This window comes from Argopecten irradians, chromosome 10, assembly GCF_041381155.1.
Source record: "Argopecten irradians isolate NY chromosome 10, Ai_NY, whole genome shotgun sequence".
Classification (NCBI taxonomy): Eukaryota; Metazoa; Mollusca; class Bivalvia; order Pectinida; family Pectinidae; genus Argopecten; species Argopecten irradians.
The window spans coordinates 19945955-19960976 of NC_091143.1; the positions used below are offsets into that span (position 1 = coordinate 19945955).

At 34.7% G+C, this 15022-nt stretch overlaps 1 protein-coding gene across 3 annotated transcripts in view; it reads right to left on the reverse strand.

Moving 5' to 3' along the window:
* LOC138333348 (peroxidasin homolog) overlaps positions 1 to 15022 on the reverse strand; it is a 118486-nt gene that overhangs the window by 83196 nt on the left and 20268 nt on the right. For all 3 annotated transcript variants that reach the window (XM_069281680.1, XM_069281678.1, XM_069281677.1), the window contains exon 2: positions 13914 to 14628. In XM_069281680.1, the coding sequence (XP_069137781.1) occupies positions 13914 to 13989 (76 nt within the window). In that variant the 5' untranslated portion in view covers positions 13990 to 14628. The remainder of the gene's footprint in view (positions 1 to 13913; positions 14629 to 15022) is intronic.

Sequence of the window (15022 nt, forward strand, 5' to 3'; positions counted from 1 at the left end):
ATATGAAAGTTTGACCATAATGTTGATAACCCGATATAAGGTGTCTAAAGTATTTAATAATCACATGTGTTTGGTATTTTAGTATTTAAAGATAATTGAAATATTCCCAAGTTTACACCTTTCGTATGAAACAGCTGCTTTTGTGGGTGTAATTTTTTCCTTCTCCAATGTTTTTATTATAAGGCAACAATGTCCGTACAATTTATTTGATAAAATTAGCAATACATTATAGAAACTCTTTGATACATCCTACATGCCGCCAGACGAGCATATATAAGAACTTATTTTTAGGCACTACCAAAGGGGAATTTTCTCAATATCAAGCACTATATTACTTTTTGCATTTGTTACGCATTATAAAAATAGCGAACTGATATAGTTTCAGGCAATGATAGAATTAAAAGATGTTACAAAAAAGAATATTAACTAAATCAAAGATGTTCAGGCAAAGTAACGACTTTACCCTGGACTATTTGGCATTCCCTAATCTGATGTAGTGTCTGCAAATATCGTACGTACACTGTATTGGGATATTATATCCTTATTATATCCTTAACTTCGATTTAGCAGTCAAATTTTTAGACGACACAAGAGAGGATGTCGCAGCTGTAGCACGTAACAGATTAGTTCAGGTGTCTTATGATACAATCAGTGGTTTTTTTGTGTCAGTGTCTAATGAGCCATTTCTGTCTGGGCATCTCTTGTCTAACTTTTTGGTGATTTTATGTATGCATATTATGTATGATTGACACATTGTTTAAAAATCAACCATTGGTAATCGTTTCTAAACAACTGTTTCGTCGAAATTATTATAACAATTACTGATTAAAAACAAAATGTACACATTGCTCGCAAGATATCGATGTACTGTTGAAAACGTTTTGTGTAAGCTCTGAACATAATAATTATGACAACATTTTGCTGCGTTGATTGGTTAACATACGGCACTTGGTCGGTGGTTCTTTGCAAACATATATATTTCAGTTAGTTATCATTTTAATTATTCGCAAAAGACTTGGTCAAATGAAAACAGCAACAGTAGGTTAAACATAGGTTCAGGGCAGTTTTCGTCATATGATCTGAAATTGTCTGTTTCATATGAGCTTAAAGCAAATATTCTAGTATCGGTTTACATTAGTCTGGCTCATAAGAGCTTTCTCTAGGCAAGGATTGGAGACTAAGATACTCGACGGACAGGAGTCCATAGACGATTGTTTATTACCACCAAGAGGTATACTACCTGTGCATACAGTTTAAGATCTTAAAAAGATCAGATTATTGATTTTTTTTATTTTACGGCATACAAGTGTAATATATAACTTTGAGCATTGGTCTACCGCTAGTATGTGAAGGTCAAAATTAGTTTTAACATATCAATCCAAAAATATGTAGGGTTATACACACACAGCCCGTGTGTTGAACTTACATCTCTGTATTCCAAAATGTATGATTATGCTGCGCCAACTAGCGACTTTTAAAGGTTAGACTTGAAAAATACATTATCTCTTATTATCGAGTTAGTTTGCCTGTCGACCCCGTAACAGTTACATCAGTGAAGTTGTATCCCATACGAACTGCAAACCACACAGAAACCATCAACTACTGATATAATGCATTGTTATGTTTTAGTGCTGAATTGTAACATAGAACCTCCAAATTGCAGCGCAGAAAGCATTCCTATTTTACAAGTAATTATAGGGTTTAGGTAATTTGAGTCCATGTTTAAGTAATGCAGATCGACTTCTTAAAGAATATAGGATAGGCCAATGTAATATACAAAGAAAAGATGTCGATTGTAACACAGATATAGAATAAATTTGATTGTATTTGAATACGCGAAAACAAAGCCTTTGTTTAAGTAAATCAAAGATCAAATGGTCCTATAAGGGTGTTTAAAGCGTTTTTTATTATTGCGGATGTCATTCTTTCTTGCTATGTAATGTTCAGGGGCAGTCAATACAGTAAAGACATTAACTAATTGAAACACATAAAATAAAAACAGAAGATTAAAGATGTATTATCATAATAATCAGAGAATGGTTTACCTCATGGGGATAAAAGAGTACATTATAATAATAATACAGATTACAGACACCTGTCAAACACGGTCAGCATTTAGGGTTCATAGGGGTCTTCTAACTCCGCCGTAGCCGACCCAAAGCCGACGTTCAGAAAGGAAGAGGGATATCACCTGATTACTTACAAGCCTTTAGTAGAGCTTGTAGCCTAAATACGGACTTTAGGGATCAGGTGCCTTTTTGGAAGCTAATAATTCGATAAGGAAGTTTCGAATATGATTTTCTTCTTCAAAAGAATGACAACGACAAAGACCTTCTGGCGTCTCCATCAAGAGACGAAGACACCAGAAAACAATAGTTTTGATGATATTTGAGTGACAAGATAACGTCTGTCTGCTTATCTATAGCATATGACCATCCCAAATGACAATTTTGCAACCTGTGTTTTTTATCGATTTCATGCCATTCATCTGCGATAAACATAGATATAATGTAAATAGGCAAACATAGGAATGGCATTACCATTGATAATATTCCAATACTAGATCTGTGGTTTCGTATTTTTCTAAATATTCTGTCAATAAATAAGGTACATAAAGGGCGAACTACAATCTATGTAAATTATTCCGCGTGATGAGTATGTATGTTTAGGAGATACATATTTTTGGTTCATAATGTAACAGTGGAACTCTTGCTCATTTCACAGGCTTTGATAGCCGCTTTAAATAATCATTTTGCGTATCGATATATATCATACAATGTGTATTGATTTAACAAGACAAATCTCAAACATTACCGTATAATACCGGTGTACCCAGTGACACATCATTAACCTTACTAATGAGGTATCACGCCAGTAGATCCACATTAATAATACATTATACATCAGTGCAATAGGTCGGTCCATTCATAACTACTATTAACGTACATGGTCATTGAAATATACTTAGGAATTTTAGATATGTACTTTAGTACTAAGACCTAGTATGGGTGCAATACGTAACATTTAGAGTGCAAGCATTTGGGATCACATATGTATTAGTATATGATAAGTGCTTGTCATATATCATGTATAATTAACTGTAAAGTTTGATAATCGTATATATATGCTCAGAAGATTAAATTTCGCTACATTTGCAGTAAGTTTTCTGGGAACATAAATACTTGTAAATAGAAAGGTAAAATATTGACAAATAGGATGATCTGTATTAATTGTTTTATAGTAAATGTTACAATTATCAACGAGCGAAACAATCTCGAAATGTAGCGAGTATATAATATTACGAATTCACATATAACTCACTCATAGATTAATTTAAGTTTTAACACGATGCTGATAATGGGTTCGATAAATGAGCTTTTATATCCATGATTTAGCTTTATGTTGCATAGCAAGTCAATTGTAGTGAATACGGCCAGCTGGTGTGGTTTTATTTCATCAAATGCCAAATGCATTACTTCTTGACAGTTGTGTCAATATGTCGATTTGGTTTTGTGAATTTTTTACTTTTTCACTTTAAATTTAAAAATGAAATATTTTAGCGACGTGTTGTTTGGTGTCATTTGCCAATACATGTTCATTGTCCTTCATCGTGTCAGGTAAATATCCGCACCAATAGCTGTAAACTGGAGAGATTTTAACACAACCAATGCAGTATCAAACAAGCCAAACACGATAAACAACTGTTATGAATTGAATTAATACTTTGACGTTGTTGGTGACCAAGTAACATAGTCGGTAAAACATTCGGCTTGTGTTCGAAGGTCCCGGGTTTGAATCCGAATCAAGCCTCTACATTTTCCCCTCTTCTTTTACGCTATTCTAAACCGGAATAACAACAATATTTGTCACGAATGGTTAGCACACTTGGGGTGTTCAAACCATATGTATAGAGAGAGGGTATGTGCAGTGTTCTCATCTGATTCGGTTGGCAAACACAAAGGTCTTTAAGAGCCCATATGTTCAGCACTACATATGTTGAATATTGATGTTATTGGTTGGATTTGGTTTAATTTGACTAAATTTGTTTAGAATGCACACAATGCACATACTGTTGAATTGTATCGCCATCACTCAATATGTTAAAATTTTACCATCAGTCTAACAGGATCCGTATATAAGACAAGTTCTATACCAATATTATCCAGATATACACGATATTGACGCATCGTCATGTCTAGTGTCTGTTCGTTAGGTCTTCGCATCGGAAGTCTTAAAAGCTAAATTGCCGACTTCAATGAAATTTGAAACTATTTATTTATTTTTCCATGGCCGCCTACAGATTATTGATGAAATGGATATATTTTCTTTCACAGGTTTAATACGTCTATCATTTTATTGCCATCTTCCTGCAAGTTGCCAGACGAAAATGACAGCCAGTTATGCCCATGGTATTCCCTAGTTTCTGTCGGGGGAGATACGGATGGATATGTATATGGAGCTGTCTCCTTCGGTGTCCTTGTGTGCTGTCATGTCCAAGCGAAGCTTTCCATATCGCTGTCTCATGAATTATAAGTTTTAACTTCGGCTTAATGTCAAGAATATGAAGGATAAATCCTCAACACATATTGGCATTCCCGTACAGGGTTTTTGTTTATAGAATCCAATGTGAGGGTTGTGATATATATCATGATATCGGCTTTCTGACGACTTCATTTTTGAAGTGTTGTTAATGCGCTTATTCCATATTTGAACTGGACACTACTGGCTGCAATGTTCCAATACAAAATATAGGTTTCAGTGGTTTTCGCTTTAATTTTATTTTGCGAGAAAACTAAACAATACATTTTTAATATCTTATATCCACGACTTAGGTAAGCCGATTCACAGTACGGGGTATGTTTTGAAATGATATAAACCTGACCACATGTCATATTAGTATTATTTTTCTCAAATATTGTTAAAAGAAAAAATAATGGAATTTAAGGTATTTTAAATCATTGTCATTGCGTTATCAACACAGAGACGTTGTCATGGATCAGAATTAATGTCGTCAGGGACACTGTACGTCTTTGTTAGGCCGCATGTAATAATAACGTCGCCTAATTGTCTAGCGCTGCTTATTATTGTCTACTGCAAGTTTGTTTGTTTGATTTATTAACGTCCTATTAACAGATATGGTCATGTAAGGACGGCCTCCCATGTATGCGGTGTGTTGCGTGTATGTTGTGCGAGGTGAGTGTACTTGGAGACTGCGGTATGTTCGTGTCTTCTTGTATAGTGGAACTGTTGCCCTTTTTATAGCGCTATATCACTGAAGCATGCCGCCAAAGACACCAAGCAACACACCCCACCCGGTCACATTATACTGACAACGGGCGAACCAGTCGTCCCACTCCCTGTATGCTGAACGCTAAGCAGGAGCAGAAACTACCACTAAGCTGTCTCATCCCTCATCATGTAACGAAGAATCACCAAACTCCTTTGAATCGGTACTTGTTGCTTTATATAAAAACCGATATATATATCCAGAAGACATAGTACGTACATATTCAGTTTTCTAAAGCGTATCATGGCTATTTCGTATACATTTTAACATCATATAACAGTCATATAACTTCTTTTCTAAATGATTTCGATATGCAATTTTTCGAGAAAAAATATCAATATGAATTCCACGTCGATTTGATTCAAACCATTACGAGGAAACATACAAATATATGAGACACTTTACAGAATTATACATTCACATATGCATACATCCTTGACTAGAAGTAGTTGATAAGATGCTAAGGAGGCTAATACTATCTATAATATTTTGAAAGAAGCAGGGAATGTTGTTTTACGCAGTTATCTTCAAAATGCGACTTTAATTACAGAAATTATGGAAAATATATTCAAAAAAATCTGACGGCGATAAAAGCAAGAGACGACGCCACAAAACATCATTAGATGGGATCAGGTGCTACATGCTGGTTTGGTCATGTTATTTAAGTGGCATTTACCTGGTGTGATTTCAAAACATACACACTAAGTAATCAGGAACTTCCAATACTATATGTGCACATGAAGGTGTCATGCAGTGTTTTAAACGGTTGAACAGGAAACGTGAGCCACGTGTATAAACTTATATCACAGAGCACCTGCTAGCGTTGTGATTAAGGTTATATCATTAATTATAATATTGGTAGGTTTCGAAATTCTTTATGAGAATTTCCTATAAAATTAATTTGATTCGTATCTTGATAGAGGAAGGGTAACAGATAAGGAAAAGCGACTCTCAATTAGACATTTTATAAATGAAGTTAAAGAAACAATCTAAGCTCGTGTAGAAACATAATAATCTGAATATTGTCATCTCTCAAGAGATTTTTTTTAATCATGAGTATGTTACCAAGCCATGGTTATTCCAAAATAACTCATAATTTACATGTGAAGTGCAGCATTTCTACTATTCTCGCTTTACTGTACAAACATTTGTTATTAGTTTACGTACTATAAAGCTTAGATTAATGTTTGCGAGATACAAAGTTACTCATCAGTAGATAATGCTGACATATTAAAATACATTTCGTATTGTTCCTTGATCAATAATTGTATTTCAGATATTTCAGATTTTTTTTTTTGGTTCTATAAAGATAATGTCTCTTTAAAACAATTTCTTTAAAAGTCAAAAGCAGTATTTATTATTCAAAGCTTTATACAAAATTCATTTGACTACAACACCTGTCAATAAATTCTCTTGATATGAAATAAAGAATAATTATCAGAAAAGGCAGCTCAACTACCAATCTATAGATATGATCATGGCAGAATAACAGATTTATTAAAAATCCAGTACGACTTATCAACATACTGTCTGAAAAAACCTAGTGCGTCTTTACAGAAAATATTGTATCATCTTTGCACAAGGGGATTATTGCATAATTCAGGTTTACTTTATGATCGTATATCACAAATAGACGAATAATATAATCATTTACAGTGTTAGAAATCTGGCATCGGTAGGATTATCAACACCAACAAATTTCGTTTCGGGATTTCCAGTCGCGTAACCTTGAGACAACTCAAGTTCAGTAAATAAGATTGCATCTGTCACTTTCAAATTACTTGATGTTTGTATAATCAACATAGGTGTTGGCCTATATTCTTAACTATTCCAAAACGAACAAGAGTATTCATATTCACAAACGTTAATTGACCAGAAAATTGCCACATGACCAATATCTAGGTTTTTGTGTACCATTACATGTACCATTGCCGATCCTGCATTACAAAAGAAAAGTAAAACACAGCATTATCAAACGGACACAATCTTAATATCATAACACACTCTGCGCAATTCAAATAGATATACTTTGAGTTTGGTTCTGCTAGGTTAAACTTTATTGTCACAATCATTACTATTCGTTTAAGCACCTGACGCTTTCATTACACACTAATGAGAATAGCTTGTCAACATATCTGTGTGAGGTCTCGACGCGATATCCAAGTTACTTTAAAGCTACATGACATTGTTAGTGTTTGTTTTCCCACAAGGTACCATAACGTATCACCAGTTGCATGCGAACTAATGGTAGAGCTATGGTGTCGTGTTATCTATGTGATGTTGGAGATTCACAAGACATCCAAGCGTTGACTCCACGGTGATATATGTGACAATGCACGGCATACGTTGGATGGTGTCTACAAACGGATGCATGTATCAGGAGAAACTACGGGCACAGTGCCAACTTAAATAGAAAAAAATCTTCAGTCACATGTAACTTACATCCATCCGCGGAAGTAGGTAGCGATTTGAGTACCAAAACTAAAAGCAACTCGCGCATAATGTTCAACAAATCCAGTTCAACGAACTTGTAATTTGCCAAGTTTTATAAATTGGAAACATGGCGATGACATGGAATTTGTAGATTTTGGATTTACACGCGTAATTAACTTGCCTTGATCGCATAATGGGTGTAATTATGTTTTTATTGTGCCGTCGTATCAACACCGTACGGAGTAACAAATCAATAGATCTGAATCTTTGATGCTTCTTTCTAAGATACAACGTAGTTCTACATGCTAGCATGTCAACAGTGATTCTGGCTTCAACCGTTCGTATCAAATGTATCTAAAATACATTTAGTTTCTAGTCTGTTCACAGGTAGTGTTGTGTCATAATACAATATTCATATACATACTTAACTTTCATATTAAGTTCCCGATCAAGTACTGAAATTGTGGATTGAACTGACATATAAAATTCTTAATATCAAAACGCGACTCGACAAAAAACTATGCATAATATATAAGAATATCTATATACAACATTGGAAATGCGTGATTACGCCTTTTATGATTAGTGTTGCAATTTTAGGTTCCAGGAGTAGACAATCAGCTCTGTATTATCTAATTAATTTCTGAACCTCCGCTCTGCCTACAGAAACAGAGGCGATATTTCAATCAGACATTGAGATTCATTAACTGATGATAGATTTATAATCATGCTAGTGTTTCGTTAATCAATATTTCCACAATAGAGCTGTTATAACCATATGTGTGGCGTTATGTAGCATTCCTATAAATTTGTGTTAGCAGCGTGCTATTTTAACACGTCCGCGTTGTATTTTTTTGTTAAGAAATTCTGTATTCCCAGAAGTCTTGCATCATTATTTGGTAGTCTGTTATTATTTCTGTACACGGCCCGGAGTGCCTGGACTGCAACAATGAGTGTATATTAAAATCTAAATGACGTCAGATTATTTGCGTTTTGAGTAGGTTAAATCATGTATATATATATATATATATTACTACCGTTCTCCGTCTACTGAGTGCTCTGTGGGAAACATCTCTACGACCAGGACATAAAGTGTTCAACGGATATTAAATCAGTTGCTCAATTTCAACAAAGAATGTAACGAGGGAAGGAATAGGCAGGGTTCAATTTCCGTTTTACTACTTTAACTTTTTGAATATTAAAGGAATGAAAAGCGAGCTTTAAGACTATAAAATGATATTTCTTTAAAATAGAAACAGACAATTTTACGTTACATGTTAACGTTCGCCCTACGTACGATCCGTGCCCGCCGTGGGTATATTTGCTTTTTGTAATATTTTAACATTGTATTTCAATTTCAATGAAGACAGAAACATAGTAATTTTCATTTTTTGTAATGTTATGTCATTATCGAATATACATGTATGTACTTTGTACATGAAATACGGTATACAAGTGTGTCATTGTCACAAAATATAATGTAGTTTCATTTCTTTAAAAAGTTAAAGTGGTTTAGTCGTTTCAGTACTTTAATTACCTTCATTCCAAAGCGCAACGTTAACGCATACAAACACATGTAGTCATTGTAATCAGTCGGAAATTTCCGAAGTGACCTTCAAGAACCAGGAGTAAGCAGACAACGATGGTTAACGTTAATATTTATAAAATCGTCATCCTCTCGTAACTATGTGTTCTGGGTATGGTATTAATTTCTTATAGACGGGAAAGTCATTAGTAGTGTGTCATATTATCATTTCCAACATTTCAATTTGTACAGTATATCAATATGAAGTTACATCTACTCCCTATTTTATCATACATATAAGTTTTTTTATATCTTGTTCAAGACGATATTTGTTGCAGTTTCACCAGCAATCAACGAACATATATTTGTTATCTATAACCCATCGCCTTATCGCCCATTGTAATGAAAATACCGTGTAATTACTCTCACTCATTCCATGTCCAGTTTCCGTCGTATTTTCGGAACGATTCGCCAAACCGGATTAAACTTGAATGGCGAAGTAAGTGGAATAGAATTTATGTCCGGAAATATCATTGATTGCATGCTCCATTTGATGACAGGATATGGGGTATAATGACTTATTTGCATATGTCAAGAATAAAGAAGCATTGTAGGTTCGTGTCATCGTTTGTTGATTAATTGTTTACGGCTTTGTCATCCCGATGTAATTAAGTTATTAATAAGAGTAATATGTATAGCATCAGTCCTTATACATTTTCATGTGTATTCTATTTGGAACTCATGAACTGACAAATTGTCAGGTCCTTTTGCTAGATATGAAATATGATACATGTGAACATACAACTACTGGTTTTTAAAACAAATATGTCAGACAGATTTAGGCGATATCTGTGTTGACTTTGTAATGAAAATCATTAATTTTCACTACACTGTTAATAGTTTAACAGTTTATATACACAACTATACATTTAAATGAGGGCAGTTTGATCGTATTTGTATGTCAGGCTCCATTAGACTAGTTACTTGATTAAGTGATATTGAGATAAATCCATCGGGGTTTTACAATATATCTTTTGTCAAAGCTTGTTCGATAGTGGTCTATCGAATAGTCATAGAGGTACCTAAAGTCATGTAAAATGGAACGACTGATTTGCCCGCTGTAAGCATGTGGAAAGGTGCAATATACTTTTAAATGTCTTTGTAAGTATGCTTCAGTGAGATAACCCTATAAATGTGTTCATAGTTATATAATTACAATACACGCAAGCATTGTTCTTAATTGATTTCAGCAGTGATTCCGACGGTTAGCAGTTTCGATTAACCAAGCCAGAGATATAGACAAACGGTGATGTCAATTATATTGTTTTTTTCTCCGTTGAAAAATTCAAGTTTGTTTGTTTGATTATTTAACGTCCTATTAACAGCTATGGTCATGTAAGGACGGCCTCCCATGTAAGCATGTGTTGCGTGTATGTTGTGCGAGATGCGTGTTTTGGGAGACTGCGGTATATTCATGTTGTGTCTTCTAGTATAGTGGAACTTTTGCCCTTTTATAGTGCTATATCAATGAAGCATGCCACCGAAGACATCAAGCAACACACCCCATCCCGGTCACAGTATACTGACAATAGGCGAACCAGTCGTCCCACTTCCTATATATTGAGCGTTAAGCAGGAGCAGAAACTACCACATTTATAGACTTTGCTGTTTCTCGGCCAGGGAGCAGAACCCCGAACCTTAATCACAGGAGCGAACGCTCAACTCCAGGCCAAAAGTGAGGCGGTGCCAAGGGAGGCATTAGGAAAGATAAAGTCAGTTAGGAAGAAGAGAAAAGATGATATCCTAAATTTAGTCGCCATTTTCGATCGCGCAATAAATATTCCATAGAAATACAGAAATGCCGACAAACACCGCTAATATAGCGTTAGAGAGATTAATTGTCGTAAAAGAGCAAATAACTAGACATTTTTTATAGAATGCACTCCTGATTAAAATATAATAAAGTCTGCTTTGTTGTAAAATATGTACATTGCTTCTGCATGTGAAACCGTGAGGAATTTGAATCACCGACTGAAATAAAGAAATTGGCAGTAAAAAGAACTGATTTCGTCGCTGCATTAACACAATGTCCTCATTTAACAAACCAAAGTGTAGCATATTCAATATTACACTGCTGTCACGAGCAACTCACTCCCTTTTGGTCCTTACTATTTGTCGGCAATTTTACTTGTGATTAACCCTTCTCGGTGACCGCACAACCTTAGTCATTACCGACATTAGGCATGCAAATTGCCAACCGGATTTAGATTTTTCATGGTGTGAATGGAAATTCACTGTAGTAATTACCTCAAATGTTATCACCGGCATTCAGCCACAACTATCAGACAAAAAAAGACTAGAAATTCCATTCAAAACAGATCCTGGAGACGTTGCAATGAGCAAATTGAAATAACCCCCAAAGGGTCAAATTTTTTAGTAGTCACGAATGTTTCATTTTAATGAAAATGCGGGTTTTTGAATGAAATTACCTGCAGGTTGCAATAATTATTGAAAATAATAGGATAAATTTCCATCATAACTTTATATTTGAAACTCGGGATTTAAAATGGCAATGCCATCTCAGATTATTAGCGAAATCAGATTATACATGTGTTGACTATTCCACTACATCGTGGATCACAAATTGAATGACTATGTCGTTGATAAATTTGAAAACATTGAATTGTAGTTTTAACACACGTTTCGCGCTTTATTAAGAGTAAACTCAGATTTCTGTGTTATACATGTAGTTCCAAAGCATAAAAATGTTGAAATTATATTAATTGAATTCAACCTACTAAAGAAACTCTCTTTAAGAAAAATAAATTCGTGGAGGAAATCTTTTTGTCTATGAAATCACTACGTTTTTGCATCACACAGTCAGAAACGACAAACGACAACGCATTTTTTTGTCTTTAGACGATGGAAACGCTCGTTAAAACCAGATTGATATTTTTACATACTCAAAATTATTAAAAAAGAGTACTGAGCTAAAGCTCTGGTTTTTTTTCTCTCGCTTGAAAGCTATTCTAACCACTGGCAATACCTAATATCAATACTTTGAAAAAGATAGTGGTATAACCAAGCGATTGTCATAACATTAACTAATGCACAAGATAATATGGTCATTGTAAAACTAGCGATTATTACATAGCGAAAGCAAAGTATAACAATTTAACTGTTTGAGAAACCATGCTCCCATTTAGTTTATTGGAAATCTAGAAAAAAACGTCACTTCACACTTAAAACAATTTCATAAAGCTTACAATATAACCTGTACAGAATGTATCATATTGTTAAGAGAATATTGGATGAACAGAATCATTAAGTCACTTGTACTTGATGACAACAGGGATGCATTAGTATTACCAGGGGACCTGGTATAAATTATAGTTAAACGTACAGAATGTCAATTGTTACTTTTTAACTATTCTGTTTCGTTTTATACATATGTATATACGAATGTCTGCAGATCTGGTTCGAATGGTCAAAGGTTAAAGACTGACTTCCTGCTCTACTGTATCGCTACCTAACACAGCAATTTCTTTCCAATATATAGATAACGCTATATGTAATACCATTGTGATATTAATTCGTTAATGTGTTGAGCACATTACTTAAGCTTTGAAAATACGACTTTTGACAGATTAGTAAAAATGGACTAGTGTTACAAAAGGATACTATAGCCGTTCATACCGATCAGAATGCGGCAGAATCCTGCTTAGTGATAATGGACACCGCATATCTTTGTGTATATGTGAATGACGATTAAACTGCTTTCACTAAATTGCTCAATTATCCGTCTCGTGAATAGTGGCCTGGCGATCAAACATATTTAACCGAACAGCGTTGTAGATAATATGGGTACGCTTGGCAGTATGTTGTGCCTCGGCGAACCGTTTTCTTCATCTGCGTACATAATGACATTGGGAAGGGTTAACGACTGGTTGACTTCCACTTATATGTACGTTTGAGCATGAAGTCAGACCTAATTTGCCTAACACAGCCATATATTTGCACATATATACTGCCCGTGGTAGTTCGTCGCGAATCAGCCTTGTCATTTTAGTACATACTTCCCGCGGAGTAATTTCATCGAAATAAGAAGTAATATGTAGATCATACATCCCAGGTGACATATAAAGTTCTTAATTCCGGTTTACGTATACTGTGTTTCTAAATTAGGGTGATTTCAATGCGTACACAAATTTTTGAAATTTCTTAAAGCCAATTTCAATTTACTGTATGCAGGAAAAGGTACATGCAAAAGCTCTGGGGATCGTAATACAATATTGAGAAATGGGAAGACGTACGTTTTGACATATCGCATTTACTTTAAGAATAATTAACACAGGTTGCGTGCTCATATTAAAGGTATTGTTGCTATAGGACTCTTTACTCGTGATAAAGAATGGTAATTCAGCTGAATTTCGTTACGTGATTCATAGCAAGGTTTATAAAAAGATGAAAAGATAGAAATATTTAACCTGTCTAAATCAACCATAAAAGGGACAACGAAAAAGGTCCGTATAGCCAAGTAGTCTTTATACAGAGGTCAGATTGGGATCGGATCGGTTCCAAGAAAGTGGTCGTATTACGGAGTAGGCCGTAATACAGACAGATTTCAATGTATAGGTTTTCTAGGTGATTTTCATGTGATTTACTTACCTTGAGCAAATGGAATGACAAGAAGTATGGAGGACCACTTGATAATCCGGTAGATCCAACAAGGAGAGCTTTTCATGGTTATGTAGCTTAGGCAGCAGTTGTTCCACGCGTCACAGAATATCCTTATGGTTGACAACAAATAAGATCCATAACTACGGTTCCGTATACCATGTGCCACACACGACTTCTATGTAACAGCACCATCCTATCTATCCACAACGAAAAACAACTAAACGTATGTAACTGAGGACGCACGACATATATAGATATCCATACACTTGCTGTGACCACTGCTTATGTTTGAAATATCGTCCCAACACTTTGCCTCGTGGCTGCTGTTATTATGGTGTTCACTGTCAATATACGATCCTTAGATACTACAAAGCCACTGGTAGAAGGTCGATGATCGCCAAGAGATTCCCAAAAGCGAACAAAACATTACAACTCAAGTACAGAAAAGGCCAAATTTATGACAGTATAATTATAGTAATGACGTTTACACATAATAGTGTTCTATTTCCTTATTGACATAGAAATGCAGCATCCTACGGCTTTGCTAGGTCTCACAAATACCATTTAATATGTTAAAATGTTACAAAATAGGTCTGTGAGAACTTAACACAATTTCTCTCTTCATTTCAATTCGAATAATTCCATAAAATTTCATTTAGCTGCTATTCATAGAAATGCCGCTTTGTCTGGGAGTAGTCGGGATCTGAAATGACAAAAAAAGTCATGGATGAAATGCAAATGTACATATCGGTTGTATAAATGTAATGATTAGGTAGAAGGAGGCTTGGCTTTGGATATGTACGATCAGACTAATTACAGGATATTGCTATCGCTAGGCTAATGTAACCACGGGAAATTAGTTACCAGTACATTAGCAAGAACACATCTTTGGCTATTAAAACAAACTAATAATATCGTTGCAATTACGTTTAAAACAAAACAAAAAATTATCAACATATTTTTGATATATTACGGCACTATTTTTGAATTTCTTTAACATATTGCTAAGAACAAATTAACAATATTGTTTCAATTATGTCCGTAATTGAGGTATCAATAATAAACCTTAATATATAGGTTTATGACACACTACACTC